The sequence below is a fragment of the Rhodamnia argentea genome, chromosome 11 (assembly GCF_020921035.1).
Source record: "Rhodamnia argentea isolate NSW1041297 chromosome 11, ASM2092103v1, whole genome shotgun sequence".
Taxonomy (NCBI): Eukaryota; Viridiplantae; Streptophyta; class Magnoliopsida; order Myrtales; family Myrtaceae; genus Rhodamnia; species Rhodamnia argentea.
The window spans coordinates 8,201,007-8,223,429 of record NC_063160.1 but is presented as its reverse complement, the minus strand read 5'-3'; the positions used below and the strand labels follow the sequence as shown (position 1 = coordinate 8,223,429).

At 39.5% G+C, this 22,423-nt stretch overlaps 1 protein-coding gene, 1 long non-coding RNA gene and 1 other non-coding gene across 7 annotated transcripts; 1 reads left to right on the top strand and 2 right to left on the bottom strand.

The window, feature by feature from the left end:
* Nucleotides 1-7,672: 7,672 nt before the first annotated feature.
* TRNAR-UCU lies at nucleotides 7,673-7,745 on the bottom strand. Its single transcript has one exon. It is a non-coding gene; the product is annotated as a tRNA-Arg (tRNA).
* A 59-nt stretch (nucleotides 7,746-7,804) lies between these two features.
* LOC115746972 (RNA-binding protein Musashi homolog 2) lies at nucleotides 7,805-14,384 on the top strand. Of its 5 annotated transcripts, none has more exons than XM_030682976.2 (14): nucleotides 7,805-7,952; nucleotides 8,093-8,240; nucleotides 8,347-8,436; nucleotides 10,839-10,904; nucleotides 10,986-11,051; nucleotides 11,135-11,220; nucleotides 11,306-11,351; nucleotides 11,528-11,582; nucleotides 12,378-12,454; nucleotides 12,595-12,754; nucleotides 12,855-12,982; nucleotides 13,061-13,165; nucleotides 13,805-13,945; nucleotides 14,029-14,384. In XM_030682976.2, the coding sequence occupies exons 2-14, from the start codon at nucleotides 8,223-8,225 to the stop codon at nucleotides 14,095-14,097; spliced, it is 1,107 nt and encodes a 368-aa protein (XP_030538836.1). In that variant the 5' UTR covers nucleotides 7,805-7,952; nucleotides 8,093-8,222; the 3' UTR covers nucleotides 14,098-14,384. The 5 variants fall into 5 exon arrangements, with proteins under 5 accessions (XP_030538836.1, XP_048128178.1, XP_030538835.1 ...); XM_048272221.1 differs by having other exon boundaries at nucleotides 7,835-7,999; nucleotides 14,035-14,384; XM_030682975.2 differs by having other exon boundaries at nucleotides 7,835-7,999.
* Nucleotides 9,846-22,070, bottom strand: LOC125312781. The gene is made up of 3 exons (XR_007196834.1): nucleotides 21,970-22,070; nucleotides 12,797-12,799; nucleotides 9,846-9,855 (listed from the first exon to the last, which is right to left on the bottom strand). It is a non-coding gene; the product is annotated as an uncharacterized LOC125312781 (long non-coding RNA).
* Between the last annotated feature and the right edge of the window lie 353 nt (nucleotides 22,071-22,423).

Sequence of the window (22,423 nt, the reverse complement as noted above, 5' to 3'; positions counted from 1 at the left end):
GCTTCACAATAGCTAGTTCCAAGTTTAACCGAGAGTTTCATCTTCAATTCTTCATCTGGTCAGTGCTTCTTCATCCATTCCAGCCGAGAGTCCAGCAGCTATGGCGGAAGAGAATCTGCATTCTCCTTCTTCACTCCTACTTTTTCCCGATTCTATTTCTAATTTTCTGTCTCTGATTTCGTGTTTGATTTCGTGTTGTAGAACCGGAAAGACTCGTAATTCATGTCGTTGCTGATCTGTGATTTGATCATCTACATGGACGGCTTCACAGCATCTTCCGATTGAACAGAGCTCGGCCTCAACTAATAGAATCCGCGAACATAAACAAGTTCATCTTCTCGGTTCTGCAAAATTCTTCCGTAAGTTTCAGTGGATTCTTCCTCGGTCCACTTGACGCTCTTCTTGCCATTCTTGTAGCAAAATCGAAGCTGAGCGCTGGCTAGGGGCGGCCCTCGCTTGACGCCGGCGATGGCTGCTCCAATCCCATTACGGTGACGAGAGGAGAGCACGATTGTGATCCTGCGGCGCCTGGTTGACTTCAAGAGGATGAACGCTGCTGATGATTGATTGCTTTTGCTCCGGTATCTTCGGTTCTTGTCGTGTACGAGTACTTTCTATTTATAGTTATATTCGTGCCTTAAACAAAAAAAGTAAATAAAAGGCGATAATTTTCATTCTAAACTCCTCTTTTACTTTACATTCTAAAGCAACACTTCACTTAATATTCACGCTTTACTTAACCTTCAAATTTTACATACACTTGACTTATAGATAAATATTTCTGACCAAAACAAAAATATAAGTTATATTTTTTTGAATTACTGTGATTAACCGCCATTTGACATTTTTCCTTTAGGCTCCGTTTGTTTCACGGAAAATGAGTTAGTTTCTGGAAAATATTTTATAGGAAGTCAATTTTCAAGAAAATCACTATATTTTCCGGTGTTTGGTTGAAATATGAAAAAAATCAGGAAAACATTTTCTGTTGTTTGGGATGGAAAATTGGATATAATTTTCCTCCATGCACTTCAATTAATAATTTATTGTTTTTCGATTTTTTCATTTTTATTTTTTAAAATCGAATTTTAATATTTTTAATTATTTATCTTTTTTCCTTTTTTCTCCTTCCTCTTTTTTTTTCTTGTTAATGTCTTTTTTTTCAATTATAGTTTTAAGCCGGCCGCCGGTCCCAACGACGGCCGGCGACCGGCCGTAGGCAATGCTTGGCCTCCCTCAAGTCCGATGACTGCTGGTCCGGGCTCGCGCGAGGCCGGCAACGGTTTGCTTAGCTTCGCCGGATCGGGCGAGGCCCGGCTTTATCGAGGTTGACGGCGATCGACTTGGCCTCGATCGAGGCCGGCGATCCCTAGCCCGGGCTCGCGCAAGGTTGGCGAGGCCTGGCCTTTATCGAGGCTAGCGATGCTAGGCCTCACCGGCCCGCCCACCGATCGTAGCTATGGCTGGCGACCGGCAAAGAAGGAATACTAAAAAAAAGAAAAGACAAAAAAGAGAAAAAAATTTCATCTGAAAAATAAAAAGTAAAATTTTCGAATTTTGAAAAAATAAAGGGAAAATTCCAATTAAGGGTCTCAAGTGGCCTGATTTTTTCAAAAAAGGGCCCAAATTGGACTTTGTTTCGAATAAGGGCCTAAAGTGCTCTTTTTGTTTCAAAAAAGGACCTGGCCGAAGGGTATTTCTGTCTTTTACTCTTTTTTACAATTTTATCTTCTTTTTTTCTGCTTTCATTTTCTTTTCATTTTTTCTTTTCCTTTTTTTCTTTTTCCCCTCCCCTCCACTCTCCCAGCCACGGTCCACCATTGACGAAGCACTCCTCTCTTCCTCCTCCATAGTGCACCGCCACCACCGGTGCTCCGATTCCATGGAAACGCCCCCGCCGCGCGTCGGCATTTCCCTCCTCCATGAAAAGCGAGCTCAAAGACCTCTCCCCACCGCCCCGCCGACAAGGACGACTACCCCCTCCCCAAGCCGGAGCCGGAGGCCGACGCCGGAGAACCCGGCCGAGCTCAAGAAGCGGTTCGCTGCGTACATCCACCGCAACGCCTACGACAAAGATGGGCCACAGCGAGCTCACGCCTGCGGAGAAGCCGCTCCTCGGCATCGTGATGGCCGTGCTCGTGCTCGTGCTCGTGCGCGTTGTCATGGTGCTGTCGATGCTGGTGGTGTACTACCCGATCTGTAGGGCCCGCATGCTGCTCAAAGCGCCGAACCGGGAGGAGCAGGGGGGAGCAGGAGGAGGACGACGCACACATGGGAGGGTGGAGGAGGAAGGTGATCGTCGCGTGCGGAGGACTACGCGCCCACCCGAGATGGCCCCCGGTTTTCCTCTCCCCTGCAGCGCCTGTATATCTATCTTATTCCTCTTACTGTTTACTTCCCACCACCTCTCTCTCTCCCCCCAACTTCCATCTCATCTCAAAGCTTTCCTTTTATTTTTTTTCTCGCTTACTCTTTCCTCCTCCATCCGATTCGTCGCCTACCCATTGATCGTCGTCACGAGACGAGGCTCCACGTACGTTCGTCCGAGCAACCGGGTCGTCTTCAACGTTGTGGGTCCACGTGTTTTAACGAAGTTATCACTTTGGTTTTTGGTTCGACTCAACACGGTTCTTTAGTCCCTTGTATCGTTGAACAATTCGTAATAGTCTTCCGGAGCCGATCGACGCGGGAAAAATCTCGGCTTGAGTTGAAGCATCGAGATGAAAATCGAGGTTTCTAGAACCTCTTGCGATTGCTCTTGACCAGCTTGCGACATTACTTCGAGAGAGGTAGGTAGTGATTGGAAACGAGTTTCGAATGAGGATAGGGGCGACGTTGGTGGATCGGGGCATGAACGGAACGTTGGTCGGGCACGTGAATCATAGCGGGTTGGGTATATCAATGGGGTTATCGGGAGGAAGAGGTGCACCAGGAGGATCAAGCGACACCGCGTTGTGCCGTTCCCGATGGCCCTCTAAGATCTGTTCCTCGCTTGCCGGGATATCTTCAAAGGCCTCGGCACGGTCCCTTCCCCGCAGGAGGTGTTGTCTCGAGCCATGCTCTTCTTTTTGGGAGGATTGCAGGTGGACGTCAATGGTGGACCATGGCTGGGTGAGGGGAGGGGAGGGGAGGGGAAAAAGAAAAAAAGGAAAGGAAAAATGAAAAGAAAAGGAAAGCAGAAAAAAGAAGAAGATAAAATTGTAAAAAAGAGTAAAAGACAGAAATACCCTTCGGCCAGGCCCTTTTTTTAAACAAAAGGAGCACTTCATGCCCTTATTCGAAACGAAGTCCACTTTGAGCCCTTTTTTGAAAAAAATCAGTCACTTGAGGCCCTTAATTGGAATTTTCCCAAAAATAAATAAAAATGAAAAGAAAGCAAAAAAATAATTAAAAAGAAAAAATAGTTGAAAGAGAGGAGGAATGAAAAGTGTGGAAAATGTTTTCCTCTTCTCAAAATGAGGAAATCATTTTCCTTAGTTTTATAAGGTTTTTTTGTTGACCGGAAAATATTTTTCATTGACCGCTCATTTTCCGACCACCAAACACCATAAATTGGGGAAAATGTTTTCCAAAAAAATATTTTCCGTGAAATAAACGGAGCCTTAGTATATTCCGACACATGGATATACTAAGTGAAATTTCCTCTTATTTTTTGTATCAAATGCCCTCTTGTCATTGTTTCAAACAAAAGTGAATAATTTCAAAGTCAACCCTCCATTGTGTCAATCAAATTTATTTACTTAGCGAAAAAAATGAAAATTTGTAAAGGACAAGTATAAAGATGATCAATTGATATTAAACGTGGATGAGAAAAAATATATTTCAAGATTTTGAGCCATTAAAATGATATCTACTAATTTATTATCAATTACTGAAGGTAAGGTGGCAATATTCCACCCTTTATATGACTAAATCCACACAAATTTTACCAAAAAGATAAAATTGACTCTCAATCAATCAATTGCAATTTAAAGTGGTGGCCCCAAATTTATTTACATTCATCTTTTTCTTTTTTAGTTTTTGTGTTCCTATGTAGGTTTTAGTTAAGACAAAACTCTCATGTATATTAAAAGGCATTATACTTTTTAAATGCTAGATTTTACTTCTATAAAAATTAGTTTTGTCAAAAAGAGAAATTCCCTGAAAACTTTGTTCATTTCTATGTTGTTGAACAAATTTATGGATACACTATCGAGTACAATCTAGAAATTATTTAACGTAGACAATTTTTTTAGCACAATAATTTGTTTACAAAGTTTCACCTTTGTTGTGCATATCACTGTCAAATCCTTCTTATTAGTCTTCTTATATATATATTGAAGCAAAAGAAATTTTTTTTTTGAATATTTTCTAAAATAAAATCACAATTACATTCTCCAACATGAAACTTTAAAGACAAAACATGATTGAATCAAAACATTGCATAAAATCAGAATTTTTTTAAAATGCCACGAAATCTCTTTATTTTGGATTAACAAATATGAATATCATCTTTAAAGTGTTTATGAAAAGATATCAAGATGTCTTTTTTTCATAATATTTTAGTACATTTCCTAATTTCTATAATTGTCTTATATGCTTTGTGTAAAAATATCTCGTCAATAGTAATGAAAAACGATAAACATTTCAATATAGTTAGTAAAGAGACTCGATATATTAGACTAATAAAAATAAAAATAAAAATAAAAATAAAAATAAAAAAATTAATCAAGAGAATTAGTTTTTGAGATAGGAGAGACGAAGAATGAAAAATATACTATAAGAGATTTTTAAGGTTTTTACAATATCAAATAATTTGTCTTTTCCCCTCAGAATTGGCGAGATATTTTTATACGTAGCATATAAAACATTATAAGAATATTTAGGAATACACTTAAAAAACAAAAAAAAAGTATGAAATGTTTAATTATGGCAACTAGATCTTAAATAGGAATAGAAAAAAATATGAAAAGAAAATTAAATGGGGCCATCACTTTGCAATTGAATGACTGAGGTCAATTTTATCTTTTTAGTGTAAATGTGGTGGACTTAGTAATATAAGAAGTAAAATTAGCATCGCCCCTGAAGATACCTAGATACTTTGCATATCTATATGAGTAAATGTGCATGTATTTTATTGTAAATCGATTGCGATCCTTGCATGAAAAAACATATTTATTGTCAAAGGCAAGTTCTATTACAATCAATTAGTAAATTGATTCCTATCTTTAAAACAACATGGTTTTTGGTCTAAATCTTAATTTTTTTTAGGGAAAAAGCCACCAAAAATCCTAAACTATGCCCGCTATGACACATTTACCCCAAACTTGTGCTCGTGTGACACATTTACCCCAAACTTTTTGTTGTGACACTAAAAACTCCAAACTTATATTCGTGTGACACATTTACCTCAAAGTTTTGAGGTAAATGTGTCATACGAATATAAGTTTAGGATTTTTGATGTCACAAAAAAATATTTTGGGGTAAATATGTCACACGGGTATAAGTTTAGGGTTTTCAATGTCACAAGAAAAAGTTTGGAGTAAATGTGTCACATAAGTAAAAGTTTGGGATTTTTTGTGTCACAAAAAAAAGTTTATGGTAAATATGTCACAGTTGGCATAGTTCAGGGTTTTTGGTGGTTTTTTCCCTTTTTTTTAACCAATATCTTAATTAAATTAGATTAAAAAATCAAAAGATAAGATTCACCCATTAAACCTTTTGTCACTTCTAGTACCCTTTTGTCCGATGTTTGGCAATGAAAATGCAAAAGCCTTTGGGGCAAAGTTAGCATTTTCAAATGCTCTTAGCCGAATGTGAGTACCCCCAACATTAACATTTGATATTTTTCTTCCAACTTTGTCTTGGCTAAAATATCTAAATTTCATTTTTACCATCACAGGTTTTCTTCTACGAATTTGCGCTTTCGCCAACCGTGAGCTTGGATTTTACCGCCGGCGAGCCATATCCAAAGTCAGCAAACCAAATCCCGTATTAGTGCTCCTTGCCTGAGTTCGCACGACCTTAGCATTGATGTCGTGCAACCTCGAGGTGGCGTCGCCTCAGGTGACGCCACCTTGGCAACCCCGCTTGAGGTTGTGGTAGCCCGGCATCGACGATAGCTCACCTAATCCAACCAGCTCATCTAAATTCAGTCTCAATATTTTTTGGGGTCAAATCTATGAAACTTTTTAGAATGGATATCAAAACTTGTAAAAGGGTGTTCACCTAAGCACAAATTGCTTCTCGAGAAATTTTTTGATCTGTAGTCATTTACTTTGGGAGACGAGGGTGACAGGAGAGTGAGGGTGCCGTCTGCACTGCATGTTGTTTACTCCGTTTCCTTTGGAAATCGAAAGTCCCATTTAGTGAGATTTGTCTTTTGCGACTTTAAAATTCAAGAGCAAGGCAACTATTCATCACAAAGATTTCAGCTCCATCAGTCAATAAATTCATCGCACTCCTGACTAACAAAAAATAAATAGTAAGAACAATTCATTTATACTCTACACCCCGTAACATATCAAGTCTCATGTCCGATGGAAGAGACGGCCCGTGCCCGATCTGACGAAAGAGGGGATGATCACTTGGAGAGAGAGGATTGACTCGGCCCGTTTCACGTGAGTCAAGCCCCCCAAAAGGCATACTCAAAGTAACACACGAGAGGGAGAGAGAGCGTCTCTATCTGTTATGGTAATTGGGATCTTTGCAAACTCCCCTACTTAAACAACTAAGGCTGCGTTTGGCCGTCCGTATAAAGTTCGGAATATGATATGTTTTATCCTATCCCGTGTTTGGTAGGTGTCCTGGATAGTATAATGTCGGATATAGAGGGGATATAACCCGGATAAAAAAATCCGACGGAAGGGGGTAGGATAAGGTCGGATAGGATTTCTCTTATCCGTCATATAGAAGATAAGTTTTAGAATGACGACAATTTTCTTGTCTCATTTGTCTCTATTTTCATTTTATTTATTTATTTTTTGCAGAGATGTTTGAAAATCTAATAAAATGTGTATATTTTTAAGTTTTTTTGTGTATGAGAACGTTATTTTTATAGTAATAAGATCGGAATATTTCACGAGCGTCACGAAGGGGCATATATGTCATTTAAATTGATATACGGTTTATACCAAATGCGGGATATGATAGGATATGAGAATATTTGACTTTAAATCCGAAGTTCACCAAACAATGGATAAGATATGACCAAATCTCTAGATTGCTTATCCTATCCTATTCAATCCTATCCCGACTAGAAATCCCGACGATCAAATGCAGCCATTCGATACTTCCTCCGTTCAACGTGTAGTTCGAACTATTTTTTTTTTTTTGTCCCCTCCACCATCCTAAAAGCCCATCAACCATCGCACCTTATCAAAGCCTTATCGCCTTAGTGATCACCCCTCCCTCTCTAGTCGGATTGGACATGAGCCTAATCCGTCCACAAAATCTCGCACTTACCTTCTCGAGTCCCTATCTTACCCAAGTTTCCCTACCATAATACAACAATGTCATTCAATTGTTGTCGTTAGAATTTGTTGGCCCTTTTGTTAATTGTCTCATCACTAGCGAATTTGATTCTATGAAAAAGAAAACAAAATCAAGCAAGTTAGAGACGTCAAGCCTAAAACAAAAATTAAAATAAAATAGTTCGAAAGACCCAAAAAAAAAAAAGGCTGGGAAGATGATAAAGCACGCCTGGTGGGACTCGAACCCACAATCGTCTGATTAGAAGTCAGACGCCTTATCCATTAGGCCACAGGCGCTGTTTGTTGCTCCAGTGTCCCACCTAAAATTTATATAATAAATAATATTTTATATTCCGCTCCAGTGTTTCGGAACAACATTGGAGGGACGAGGTAAGACAACACGACCGTGCCTGAGTCGTGAGCGAGAGAGAGAGAAAGAGCGCGCGAGAGCGAACGAGAGAGGCTGACTTTCTAGGGTTTGTGAGAAAATCGAATGAACCAGAGGTCGGGTGAGCGCGTGATTTGAACATAAAAACTGTCGACCCCCGAACGTAATTGATTTCTCTTCTTGAAGGCAATGGTGAGTTTGATTTGGAATTCGATGATGTATGTGTGTGAGAAAGAGGTGTGCTATCTGTGTGCAGGAGCGGTCGAGTGTGAGAGGTATAGAGAGTGTGTGGTGAGGCCGCGAGAGCTCCGAGCGAGAGGCTTTTTGAGTGTCTGGGTTTCCTTTGCTCCCTCCCCGTCGCCGGCGCTTCTTCTCCGATTCTCCTCATGGACCGCAAGCTCGTGGTGCGGTGCAGCTCTTGCAATTCGTCCTTCGGTTTCGCTTTGATTTTTGTTTCTGGGTACGCGGAATCTTGATTTGGTTGTGTTTCGGCTGGATTCCCAATTTCAGGTTCTGGGTATCCCGTGGGAGGTTGATTCCGACGGCTTGAGAGAATACATGAGCAGGTTTGGTGAATTGGAGGATTGTATTGTCATGAAGGTTTGTTATCTTCTTGTTCTGTTTCCTATTTGGCTGAATAGATAGCAGAGCGTTTAGGAAGTCTTTGGTGGTAGGCTCTGTGGCTTCTACTTTTTTTTATCTTTCTTACGAATCCGGGTAATTAAGTTGGTGTTTTTTCTCTATTTTTAGCGAATACCCGCGATTTTGATATCGGAAATGTTGGTTTGCCTCTCTCTTAAATTGGAAGTTATGACTTCACATTAGCAGATAAGGAAAAAGTTTATCTTTGCGGATGATGTCGCTCGAATATGGAGCATGATTCCTTTGCTCCATGGTTGAGACCTCGAAGACTTGCATAGACTTTGTTTTGGTTGAGTTTGAATATGTTCCGCCTGATCAAGTTGCATGAGGTTCCCCTCCAACTATTGAAGATTTGCTTCGAATGGTCAAGTAACAAACAGTATGAATAGATAGTGATATTGACTCCCTAGTTAGAAGAAACACCTTCTTCTTCCCTTAGATAGTTATGCGTTGGCCATAAAATCCTTCTAACTGATCCTGACGAAGCTGGACATTTTCAAAGTCATCCAAACTCAACCTTTCTCTGCCAATGTTGGTTCTTCTTGTCTGCAACCAGGCTTCCTGTTCCTCACCGAACGGCTATAGACTACCTCTGTATCAACCTCTCCAATTGTCATCCTATTTTTCTCCTTTATCCATGTCAAACTTCTCTAACATCAGAAGCTTCAGTCCGTTCTGCTGAAGTAGTGTCAATTCTTTGCAAACCCATCAACAAGAATTCCATTTACATCTTTCATTGACATCGCAACACCTGATGCTTAGTCAATTTCCCCATGGCTCCATCAGGAACGTCTCCTCTTCCTGGTTTGCTTCACAGTTGATCTCTTCCTTCTTCTTTGGTTAGCTTTCTCTTTTATTACCATTTCGTGTCAGTTTTCCTCAGGCTACCGTATTCAGGGAACTTCTCTGCCATCTCTGCATAACTTCTGGTGGATTGTTAAACACCACTGGCAACAGGATTGGTACTGTTGACGTCATGCCCACCTTTTCTTTTCCTGGATGCTTTTTTATCTCTGAAGTTCTTCTGCAACCAGCTGTCAAAAGTTATTGCATGTTTCTATTTGAACTTAATAACCAAGACTTCCAAACTAGATACACATTCCAACCACACAACAGGTTCATACATTCCCTGAATCCCTGATTATTCTGAATCGGAGAAAGCACTGCCACATCTTTATTTCTTAAACAAACAGCTGTTGGTTGCCACTTGCCACTGCATTTGCACAAAAATCTCACAGAAAATGTTTTGGTGTAGTAGCTCTTGCTCAGAAAGATTTTGAAATAGGTTTAGCTTATTCTACAATGTGTCACCTGGGTTATATGATGTTAGCTCTAGGTATGGGGTCTTATCGAGCCGCTTTATTTCATTTGATTACTCTTATTAGAGAGCATTGTTCTTTTTACAATCCGGATGAATTATTCATTGCATGGAAGCTATTGTCGCATATTCTCCGGATAAAAGTCAGAATGTAGTTCTTATGGGATATTTACAAGAGCATGTACCAATTACAAAAACTGTTGTACTAGTAGTAGGTTTCTCTTTGTGGTTTTCCCTACCTTGCTTGTTTTTGGTCAGATATTATAATAGAAAGAGGGGTAACACGGTCTAATTTTCAAATTTTATTCCATGTCCTTTCATCTACTACATTAGAATTAGATGGCCTTCTAGCTAACAGATTGGGATCTCTCTCGCCCCACCCCCGCCCCTACACTTAAATGGTAGACAAGTTCAAGCTAAAACAATCTTTATCAATCAGGTCCCCAACCTTTGGCTTTTTACTGCAGCTTCTTCCTTCAAAGGATGTAGCACATGATCTCTGTTGGCTGTGATCCAAGCATCTTCCCGCACTTGATCCAATTTACCCCTATAAATCTGCGAAAGGAACCCATCTTCATTGATATTTTCCTCAATGATGCCACCATACTTATTCACTGCAGCCAGATGCCTCCGACTCCTGGAAGTATTTGGCCCTTTCCTAGCATCTAAAAAACAAAGGCAGGAATTAGGATATGCACCGTTTTTAACATTTTGAACCATGTAGCTTTAAGATTCTGTATGATTTTCCTAGCTAATTATGCTAGGGGAGTGCAAAGCGAGCTCGACTTTTGAAACTCTATAATCCCCTTGGCTTTCGTTTGGGTGATTACCTAAGTCGATATATGTAGGAGGACACTTTTCTGAGAAGCAAGCAGGGTCATTTGTTTAATAGGATTATATTGGTAGAAGTTAGCTTTATAATTGCCGTAATTGCAGAATTACAACTTCATTGTTTCATTATGTTTGTATGTTTCCCTATGATTGGTATCATGGTTATTGTTTTCATTCCAACCACATATGAGATTCTCCTCTTCCATTTTAGGAGCGCTCAACTGGTCGATCTCGCGGTTTTGGATATGTGACTTTTGCATTGGCAGAAGATGCTAAGGTTACTTTTTCTAGTTACCTGCTTCATTAAAATTAATGCAGATTTCTGGTACTTCGGACTGAATATCTGTTCTCCCTGCAGAGTGCATTATCCAGCGAGCACATTCTTGGCAATAGAACACTGGAAGTGAAAGTGGCTACACCAAAGGTAATTATTATGCAAATAAGAAACAGGTCCTTATATATGGATATAAATACAACCAAATTTTTTACCTTTCTCCTCTTTGACAGGAGGAGATGAGAGCCCCTCCAAAGAAAGTTACCAGAATATTTGTTGCTAGGATCCCACCATCTGTCACTGAGTCAACCTTCCGGAGGTAATTAATCAAGTTGATAAGATACAGACTGACTGACTGTTGAATTATAGAAAGTCCTGATGAGCGTGATCCTTGATTTATGCAGTCACTTTGAGAAATATGGTGAGATATCGGACTTATATATGCCGAAGGTGAACCTCTCTCTCCAATCATTAAGTTTTGAGGAAGTGACTGACTTGGTCCATATACAAAAGCTGTTGAAAAAATTAAATACTGTGCATACGTCTACCTTTGCATTGTCTGTGCTAACTATGCATTAGTTCTATCCAAGGTCTATATATCCTTTTCTGACATGTGCTATGTACAGGACTATGCTTCCAAAACACACCGTGGAATTGGTTTTATTACTTATGCAAGTGCAGGTTGGTCCTTTTTATGAAGATTATTTTATTTCTGTTGATTGGCTTTTTTTTTTTTGGAATAGAGAAACAGTTCCTTGAATGGAAAATGCATGGCATGACAGATACAGAGCTACTACATACTTCTGGGGATGACTTAAGTAAACTACATCTTGCATGCATCGGAATATTTTGTTAGGCTGATTTTAGGAGGAAGCTTTTATTTTCAGGATATGAAGTTTTAGAGAATGTCACACGGCCTAGATTGTTGTAGCTTCTTTATTTTGTTTTAGGTGCTCAGCTTGTGGCTAAGCAGCTTGTGAGCAATTCAGCTGAAGCCAATTTGTGACTGAAGACATCTAGCTATATTGTGATATCAAATTACTGATTTGGACTATCTAAAAGATAGAGTTCGATTTTCTTGAGAGTTAATTTAAAATATGAGATGATATGATCGAACATCTGTCTGAGTTGTTCACCTGATATTTACTCTTATGTTTATGGAAATAAAATATTTTTCCTTTGATAGTCATTGGTGCTTCATCGCTGACAAATACCAAGCGCTAATTTATTCTATAACTAGCAAATGTTTGCTTAGCTGGAAATATAAATCATTGGTCTTTTCTATTCTATTTGTTCATGTTGCATAGCTTTGATGATGTGGGGGATTGTGGTCGCCGCTCACTTTGTTTTCCCATCAATTGGGGTGTTCATGAACTTTGGGAACATTGTGATGGGATGAATCTGCCTCTCTCTCTCTTTCTCTTTCTCATTCATATTAGATTAGATATCATTGATTTCTCTTATTCCTGATGTTAGACTCAGTGGACAATTTAATGGCTGAATCTCATGAGCTTGGAGGGTCCACAGTGGTTGTTGATCGTGCAACGCCGAAGGTATGAAAATTTCACCTGGTATCTTCTGCTGTATGGAAGACCTTTTCTTAGCAGATTTCAGATGAAATAATAACAAAGTTGTAATATTTACATAGTAAATGTACTCCTTCGAGCTACATCTCTCATTGTCACGTTCTCAGGAAGAGGACTTTCGACCAATAGGCAGAATGGCACAGGGGCCAGTAGGCAGAATGGCACAGGGTGGATATGGTGCATATAATGCTTATATATCAGCTGCTACTAGATATGCGGCTGCTGGTGCTCCAACCTTATATGATCATCCAGGCTCAAGTTATGAAAGTAAGCTCCATGAAGTACATCTTCATTTGCAATCTACATGACTGACTACTTTATGCATCCATTCACTTCCTTACCGGCTACTGGTGTATTTATGGAATAGGAGGTGAATATGCTCGCGGAATGGGGAAAAAAATATTTGTTGGCAGGCTTCCTCAGGAGGCAAGCGCAGAAGATCTTCGGCGGTATTTTGGTAGATTTGGGGCAATACTGGATGTCTACGTTCCCAAGGTAATAGGCGTGAATTTAAAGTGCAAATGATGACAATTGTCGAGATCATCTTGCCCTAAGAATGTTTACTTCATGCAGGACCCTAGGAGATCAGGACATAGAGGTTTTGGCTTTGTAACTTTTGCGGAAGATGGAGTAGCTGATCGGGTCTCTCGCAGACCGCATGAGATTTGTGGACACCAGGTACTGAAGTAATCCCCTCATAAGTTTCCTTTAATCAAATGCTGCCTAGAATTTCTCACTTTCCAGCTTGTATCTTTGGGTATGGGGATGAGAGCATCTGTTCTTTACTAATGGTAAAGGAGATCACATGATTTGTTTTTAAACTAATTTACCACATAAATCTACACTTAGTATGGCCAAATTCGGTTCATGGTCAACTCCATTCAGAGGGAACGTTCGATAAAGTGACTAGGTTACATGCCTCATGTGAGCTTTGTCCTTGGAAATGAGTGCACCAACCAAGATAAGCCCATTCCTCTTTGACGGTAATTGGATTACAACTATCCAGGTCGGCACTTTCCAGGTTCAGCAAACTTTGGACCTATCAAATAAAACATTTGGTACTTGTGATGCCATCTTAATCTAGGATATGGTCAAATCTAAGCCGAAGTAGTCTTCGTAAAATTGTAGGATACTGTGGATTTGTAAGTCCTAGATGCTTCTGAAAGTCAATGCTATGCTTCTAGTTAATAGGTCAGTGAGCATTTAAAGGTTTTAGTTTCTTATTATAGGGGATACTAGATGAGTGTAGATGCTATTCACGGTGCATTTTCCTGCCTTTTTCATGATCAGTGTTCTCTTCATCGACTTGTTTTTCAGGTAGCAATAGATTCAGCAACCCCTGTTGATGATCCTGCTGCTGGAGGAAGTTTAATGATGAGTGGTGCCGAACCCTTTGGAGGCTATGGTGGTCCAATACGTTCCTACGGCAGGATGTATGGAAGCCTGGATTTTGATGATGTAAGTAGAGCAGCTCTTTAGCACAACTTGTTTTCTGAAGTGAGTGTGCCTTCACTAATTGGTGTGTGATGCTCTTTCTATAGATGCAGTGGGGTTATGCATATGGCGGCGTGAGACCATCAAGAGCTGATAGCAGGTATAGGCCATACTAGGGACGTGGTGATTTTCGCATTTCCCGATTGCCAATGTCGAGGATGCTGACTATATGAAGTTGTGATGCTCTGTTGAGGAATAGTTAGGCTAATGGACAGTTCAAGTTGATGCCTAGGCACATTGGCAGGGAGTATTATGATGGTCTTAATGAATTCTTTCTCTCCTTATTGGAATATACTTTGTTCTTTAATGTGTATTAGAAGTGGGAAATTGTCCAGATTACTTTGGAGCCTTCATGATTATGTCAATCAAAATCTATATATGGTCGTGGTTTCTTTCAGATCAACTTTGGATTGACTTTTGATGCGGAAAGAGCATGTTAGATCCAAAACAGAGAGTTAGAAGTGGAACTTGGTGGGCCATATAGGACCTTAGTTTTCGATTCATCATCTTGCTCCAAGTAAAAAGCTCTCATTACTGCATCATGCCAAAGTTGCTGTCTGATATTTCAAGTTCGATTCTTGTTAAGCTCAACATTAGAGGATTTGTCTACGCTTCAGTGAGTAAGTTCTCTTGGGAAAATAATTTGTCCTCTTATGTGGTCCTACTTCTTTCCGCAGAATTAACTTTCCGTAAGGAAAATTTGCCATCAAGGTTGCTTTTAAGTCATAGCACAGTGCAAGTGGTCTATTTCCTTGGCTTAGTTGTCAATTTTGCGTCCCAAATCATGAATAGGAAGGTTCTTGTATCCCGAATCCCATAATGAATGACGGTTGATTCAATAAGCAATGAGAGAGAGAGAGAGAGAGAGAGAGAATTCAATTGTACATTTTGGTAATTAGAAGACGTACACACACACACATCCTTCAAGATCGGCGTGGTTGATTGGGTGGATCGGGAGATTTCCCGCTCAGAAATTAGATATCAAATGTTCAGGTCTCTGCTGCATGCACAATACCCTAGGTCACGGCTACGTACACCGGGCAAATTCCTAGATTTAATCGGTTTATGGCATTTGTACGGTGCTTCATGAGCCTCTAAGTAGTCGGATTTCCACACCCGGTGTTCCTAGATTATGAAAGGAAAAAAGAGAAAAAAATAAAAATAAAAAACAACAATGCACACATAACACACAACTGCATCTTCATTTACTAAACAATGTATCGGTGATAAGAACCTGATAAAAACTTGAGAAAGACTATAAGAATATTGAACTCGAAGTAGACCAGCCTTTTCATACTTCCACACTTTGGTCCCTGAACAAATATAATTCGCATAAAAGTAATTCTTTAATTTGTAAGTCGTGCAATCAAAACCTTCAATTCGAAATTTTCCATTGAGGCTGGCAATGTCGACTGGAAAAATGAATCGAATAACCAAACATAACGATGCCACACATCGCAAATGATATTGCAAGATCTAGTCGAGGAAATTTTGAGATTGTTTTTCATCACTATCCGGCACAAAGTTATTCCGACATAACAATCTCAACGAGCACCAATCAAGATGGCAGCCCTCGAGCATGCAGACGAGCGAGACGGGGGATTTTTTTTTTTTTTTTTTGGTTGGGAGGGCGGGGGTAAGAAAAAGCAATCAATTTAATTAACTTCACGAAAGAGAGAAACCATATGAGTTTCTGAATATAAGAGGTTCCATAAAGAACGAGTTGGTTTGGACTAGGAGTAAAACCGGGAAATACTTCAGTTAAATGCGCCTACTACAGATTTCTCCTAACAGAACAACAACAACAACACTCTAATCAGGCCTCTTCCTCATACCGAGTTCCCCAAGGCAAGAACCTATGGAAGAATATTCGGAACCTCACCACACTTTCAAAAATTAGAACTTCCATGTGGAGTCTCTGTCAGAATTCCTTACCCACCCGGAAGAATCTTTGCAGTCTAGCCCGATCTAAGTTAATTAAGGCACGTAACGACTTCATCTTCCAGTCTCGGCAACCGGATCCGAATGTAATTATCGAGAATGCTCATGCTCTGGACAAGAACTTTCGACGCCGGAACTCTGTTACTTCTACACGGGGAAAAGGGAACATTCGAGCCCATGGGTGCTTAGGGGAGTGATCGAAGACTGCAAGCAAAGCCTAGCCCGATCTAAGTTAATCAAAGTGGCCCGTTGTCCAAGAGAAGCTACATCAGTGTGCAGACTGGATTGCAAAAGCCCAATGCCAAAAAGCCATTCCATCTCCAATCCACCTTCACCTCTATGGAACCTCTTATGTTCAGAAACTTATGTCTTTTCTCTTTGGTGAAGTTAATTGAATTGAATCGCTTTTTCTGACAAAAAAAAAAAAAAGAAATTTGACATCATTACACAATAGCTCGAAGGCTTGTAATGGCACATCAAGTAATTTTCCAATCACGAAAAGCTTACACCAAGGTTTTGCTTTGAATCTTTATTTACCCTAGTTATGAATGAGCTAACAAAAGATATTCAAGATGAGGTGCTGTGGTGTATGTTATTTGCAGATGATATTGTGCTTATTTATCAAATCAGGGCTGGAATTGGCGCTAAATTATAATTATGGAAAAGCACGTTGGAGTCTAAAGGATTTACGTTCGATCGAAGTGAGACCAAATACATAAAGTGTGAGTTCGACAAGGCAAGAGGAGAGAATCAAGAATCCATGAATATGCTCGGACAGGAAGTACCTAAGAAAGATGCTTTTAGATATCCGGGATTAATTTTGCAAAAGGGGGAGGGAGATTGATGAGGATGTAAGCCATAGACTTAGACCAGGTTGGATGAAATGGCATAGTGCATCGGGATTTTTGTGTGATTGCAAAATCCCTCTTAGGCTAAAAGGAAAATTTTACATAACATCAACAAGGCTTGCAATGCTATACAGAGCTGAATGTTGCCCAGCACAAAGGTAACATGAGCATAAAATAGGACTAGCGAAAATAAGGATGCTAAGGTGGATGTGTGGTCATACAATGATGGATAACATAAGAAATGAAGATATTCGACGAAAAGTTAGAATAGTACCGGAGGCGTAAAAGATGAGAGAACATAGATTGAGATTGTTTGGGCATATTCTTCGAATATCCCTAGATGCTCCGGTAAGAACATAAGTTTGTTACATAGAGCATGACATGAAGAAAGGAAGATGTCGACCAAAATTTATTTGGGGGAAAGTAGTAAAACAAGATTTAATGAAGAGAAAAATAGATTGGGGAACGGGTTTGTCTTAGGACATAGTGGAAGAAAGCTATTAGCATTGTGGATGGGCAAAATTTCTATGTTCCAGACTGTCCTTTTTAGTCCATTTTTCCCTATATATTTATATATATTTATTTTTATATAATTATTTCTTTTCCCTCAATCGATCTTGCTTTTATTTTTTTTATTTTTGGGTTCATCGATCGCCAACCCCAACTAATTTAAGATAAAGGTGATGTTGATGTTGATCATTACACAATAGCTCCGGATCTTTTTTTTTACCGATTTCAATGGACGTGTGTATATAGGTGGCGATATTTGGAGTGATCCTTAGCAAATTCATTCTTATATGGGCATAACATGTCATTGGATAAGTGACGATAGGAACATTCAAAAAAGAGTACTTGCATTTTGAGTGTTTAATGAAAGGCATATAGCCAATAATATTTATAGAAAAATTAGGCAAGTTTTAGAAGAACATAATTTGATTATCATAATTTGATTAATAAAATTTTTTCAGTTGGTTTTGATAATGCCGCGTCAAATACTGCTTCCATTTCCGAGTTAGAAAACATTTGTAAACCCTCTTTTGGTGGATATTTTTTTCACATTATATATGTTTTCCATATTTTAAATTTACGTGAACAATATAATTTACAAACTCTTGAGACTTTTCTCACCCTAATAAAGAGAGCAATTAAATTTTTATGGAGTCGTCTCCAAATTTTGAAAGAATGGGGTAGATTTTGCAAAGCACATGCACAAAAACGAAAAATATTTCCAAAAGATGTTCTGACTCTTTGAAATTCTACCTACGAGTTGCTTCATTAATCTTTTGCTTATAAATATTTATTATGTACATTTATTTCGAATAATGTTTCGGAAATTAGTTTACTCCCGCAAGACTGGGTTGTTTGCAAAAAAAAATTTACGTTTTTTGAAAGTTTTTAATGATGTAACTTATACTTTATCTAGTGTTTATTATCCTACTACGCATTTATTTTTAATAGAGTGTATTAATATTGCTGATGTTTTTTATGAATATGAAAAAGATGCTCAATTAGCTCCGACTGCATTATTATGCCTACATTCCTCTTATTTATTTGATTGTTATTATTTTTTATCAACATACTAAATTAGATGGTTTATATGATTATCCGAAAGATTATTATTATGATTGTTTAAATTTGAATGAAACAAGAGATATTAAAACTATACAAAAAGAGGTTAAAGATGCTATAGTATCATTATATAATGAATTTTGTAGTAGATATGGTTTAGATGATAGTGGATTTTCTCAACCTAATGTCTCACAAAGGGAGGAGAGTGGTAGACTTAGTAAATAATACAATCTGCTCATTAGTATGGAAAAAAGACAAAAGGGAGCAACATGTAATATTTTCAAATTAGAAAACTATTTAACCATTGCTTTTGAGTTTCGTAATTTTGAATACAATACAAATTTCAAAATTCTGGAGTCGTGGAAGACTCATTCAACCCAATTTTCAGTCCTTGCTATCATCGCAAGACAGATGTTAGCGACCCCTTCTTCAACGGTTGTAGTTGAACAAGTATTTAGCGTAGGAGGATTAATTTTGGACAACCGCCATTCAAGATTAAATATGGATGCTATGGAGGCTCAAGCTTGTGTCGATAATTGGATAAATGCTAAATTTCGATAACAAAAGCTGAGTCAAGACGGCGAATTATTCAATGATGATAATGGAGATACCACCGCCACAGGGTACCACAACGAGTAGCGATGATTGACGATGAGGTGAGTTGCGGTTATCAAAAGTAAAAGAACTACATGGGCTTTGATTCTTCTATCCCCAAGAAGATATGTAGGCGCTTAATAATAATTCATTAAGTTCAAATCCCTTCCCTCTCCCTTTTTTTCCCCTCAAATTTGATTACAATGTATAATTTGATTATCATTTATAATTGATAATTTTTTATTTTTTTATTTCATAATTTATTATTTAAAATTAAATTTAAAATTCAAAATCGGAACCGGCCCTTGAACTGGCTATTCCGAATCGGAATCGGGATCACCCCTTCAAGGGACTGTTCCGATTTAAGCATGGCCATGAACCGAAATTGCCGGTTTATGAACCGGGATCGGTGGTTTACGGGCCATGGCCATGTCTAATAGGTTACGCCTTTTAAAATATTTAGGAGCTTTTTAATTTGCGTTGCTTATTATTTATTGTGGAGACCTATAAAAGTAATCACCAAACGTAATTCTAACATAAAAGCGGATGAGAATTTTTTTTATCCTTTCTCTTTTCTATTATTTTTCCAACATTTTTATTTCTTTATCTATTTTCTATTTAATGTAAATTTAAAAGATATCAAAATTCATTTTATCCTAAAAATCATGAAATGTAACTTCCTAAGCTATAATGTCATTAAATGAACGGAATATACTTAAAACTATTTCTAAGACTTAATTACCTACTACGATCTGTATTTTCCTATCATTTTTATTTGACATTTTTATGTACTTATTTTTATTGCTTTTTTTAATTTTTATTTCTTTTATCTATTTTACTTTCCCTTTCTCAGTCCGTCTCTTCTCTCAACTCTCCTTGCGCTCTCCGCTGTTCTTCTGCGCGTAAACACGTTCAAGACATTATTTCAAGAGCTTTCAATCATGACCTAATTTCTAACAAAAATCAAACAGAGCTCACGGCCTCAGTTTCATTCGTAAGCGAGGTGCCAGTGAAAGGATTTGCAAATGAGAACGAAGCACTTCGAGCTTCCCGGCCAGAAAACAGGGTTAGAACAGAGGAGCTTTGGCGCGGTGGTGGGAGCAGCGGAAATCGACGGACCGACGGCGGATTTCTGGCTATTGAGAAGGACGAAGAAGACCTGTGAATGAGAAAAATCGTCGAGAATGGAACTTATTTCCCCCGTAAGTGCTAATTCAAGATTCGAAGTCATGCTCTGTTTTTCGTGACCCAGCCTCCCCTCCCTCTTTCACCGAATGCGTCGGGAGTAAGCAGTCAATTGGTCTCAATGGCCACCAACGGTAACATTGTTGCCGGTTGCCCAAATATTTCCTAATTTCCTTTGCAATTAGAAAGTACGAATTGAATTCCCACGCCTCTTGGTTCTTCCCGCTCTGTTTCTCTCTCTCTCTCGCCTTCCTCTCTGTGGCTCTCTCCGTAAACCCACGATCATTGTCTCTGTCGATCTCTCCCTAAACCCACGATCGTCGTCTCTTCATCTCTTCATCTCTCAGTTGCGATGGGGATTCGAAGTATTCCAGCGGCGATGGTCTATTGTCAGTTCACAGATCGTCTTTCAAAGAAGGAAAGAGAGATGGAACTCGATCTCTCATCTCTTCATCTCTTGGCCGACGCAGCTGCATTGGTCTCGGAGGGAAAGCTCAGCCTCCCTTCTCCCGTCTTTGATCTTGATGATGAGAAGAAGGACACGGTCGTCACCACCACTTTTGGGCCGACCTGGGTTGGATGGGTCGTCAGAAAAAAGAGAACGCCGCGAGCGCGAGGGCCGACATTCCACGCCCAGAAGTTGAAATCTGATCCAGTTGTTAGGTATGGGAGTTTGAATGGACGATTCAGTGATTAGCTCTTCTGAAACTCTTGCTTTTCCGCAAAATGCCTGTTGACTTGTTTCTGGGTTGAGTTCTTTTATCGCCTGTTTGTCTCTGTGCTTGTTGTTCTGGCAGTTCTTGTTTCTGTTCCTGTTCCTGTTCTGATGCGAAGATAATGTCGTCCAATTCTTGTTTTTCCAATGTTCGATTCGATCATCTATATTAGGCAACCACATTGAACGATGCTTTCTGTTATTGATAATACTGATACAAAGTATGTCCAAAACAGCAAGCAAGAAACCTGGAGAGGTCACGCAGAGCACTGCAAGAAGCGACCGCGTGCCTTCGATTCCACCGAAACCCATGAGGTGGATAGGGTTGCCAAGAAACCCAAGAGAACTCTGAAGAAAAATCTCGAGGCTTTAAGCGAATTGCCGAAAATCTTCATGGACAAAGTACTGGAGGTGTGTGGCCGGGATGTGAGGCTTGTGGTGGAGAAGCAACTCTCTGCCAGCGACATGAACCCGGGCCAAAGCAGGCTCTCCATGCCAAAGTCGCAGGTACTCACGGAATTTTTGAACCACCAAGAGATCATGACACTAGACAACAAGGGAGGCATTAAGGTTTCTCTCGTCGACCCATGCCTCGAAGTACATCAAGGCTTGCAACTCAAGAAGTGGTTTTACTCGACCAAAACTTTTTCTTATGTGTTGACCGACCGGTGGAACGCGATCGCGCATCCGAGCAAGGGAAATGGACTCAGAAAGGATGGTCTTGTCCGGCTTTGGTCTTTTAGAGTGGAGGGCGGCCTTTGGTTTTGCCTCACGACTCACGACGATTGAAGTACCAGAATCCGAGGCAGCGAAAAGTGTGGCTTCTACTTGGTAAAGAGATTCATGAAGTTTCTTTTAAGTAATTTTTTTTTTTTTGCGATACATATCTAGTTAAATTCACATTCTTTGTACATTCCTTAAAAGTTTTGGGGTCTAGGTGATTTCATGTTTTCTGTAATTTAGGGATAGTCGTCGGAGTCTTAATGAAGTTAGGAGGTAATCGGAGCTGTGATAGCCCCCAGCTTCATGGATCAACCGTGGCTGTTCCTATTTTTTGTACAGAGGATCTTGCATTTGAAAGCAAATAGAAAATGCAGGCACTGTTAGTCCCAATGCATGGAAGAGTATTACCCCACCTTTGGCTGCGCGTACCAGTTGCTATGCATTTGATTTTTACATAGCCATCTGGACCAATTCCTCTTCCATCAACAGCATCATCAGGCTTCAAAAGGGAAGCAGCTTCATCGGCACCGTCATCGCTATAAGCCATACTACCCTGCATGTCATCCTCCGGGTCTTCTGCTTCTGGAGGATCCCCCAAACTTTGCTCTCTATCTCTCATCAAGAAAACCACTAGAATTTCCATCGTTTGTTACTCCATTGACGATTCTACTTTCATTTTCAACAACCAGTATTGTTTTTCTTCCCGAAGATGGTTAGCCTGCCTAATTTCAACATCGGTACCATTATGTTCATGACCCCCTATTGAACTCTTTAGAATTGTTCTCCATTGCCATGTTGGATCCTCCAACTCCACAGCTAGTTGCTTCTGAAATAGAGTCTTTATTGTCCCTCCATAGCACCCTCTTC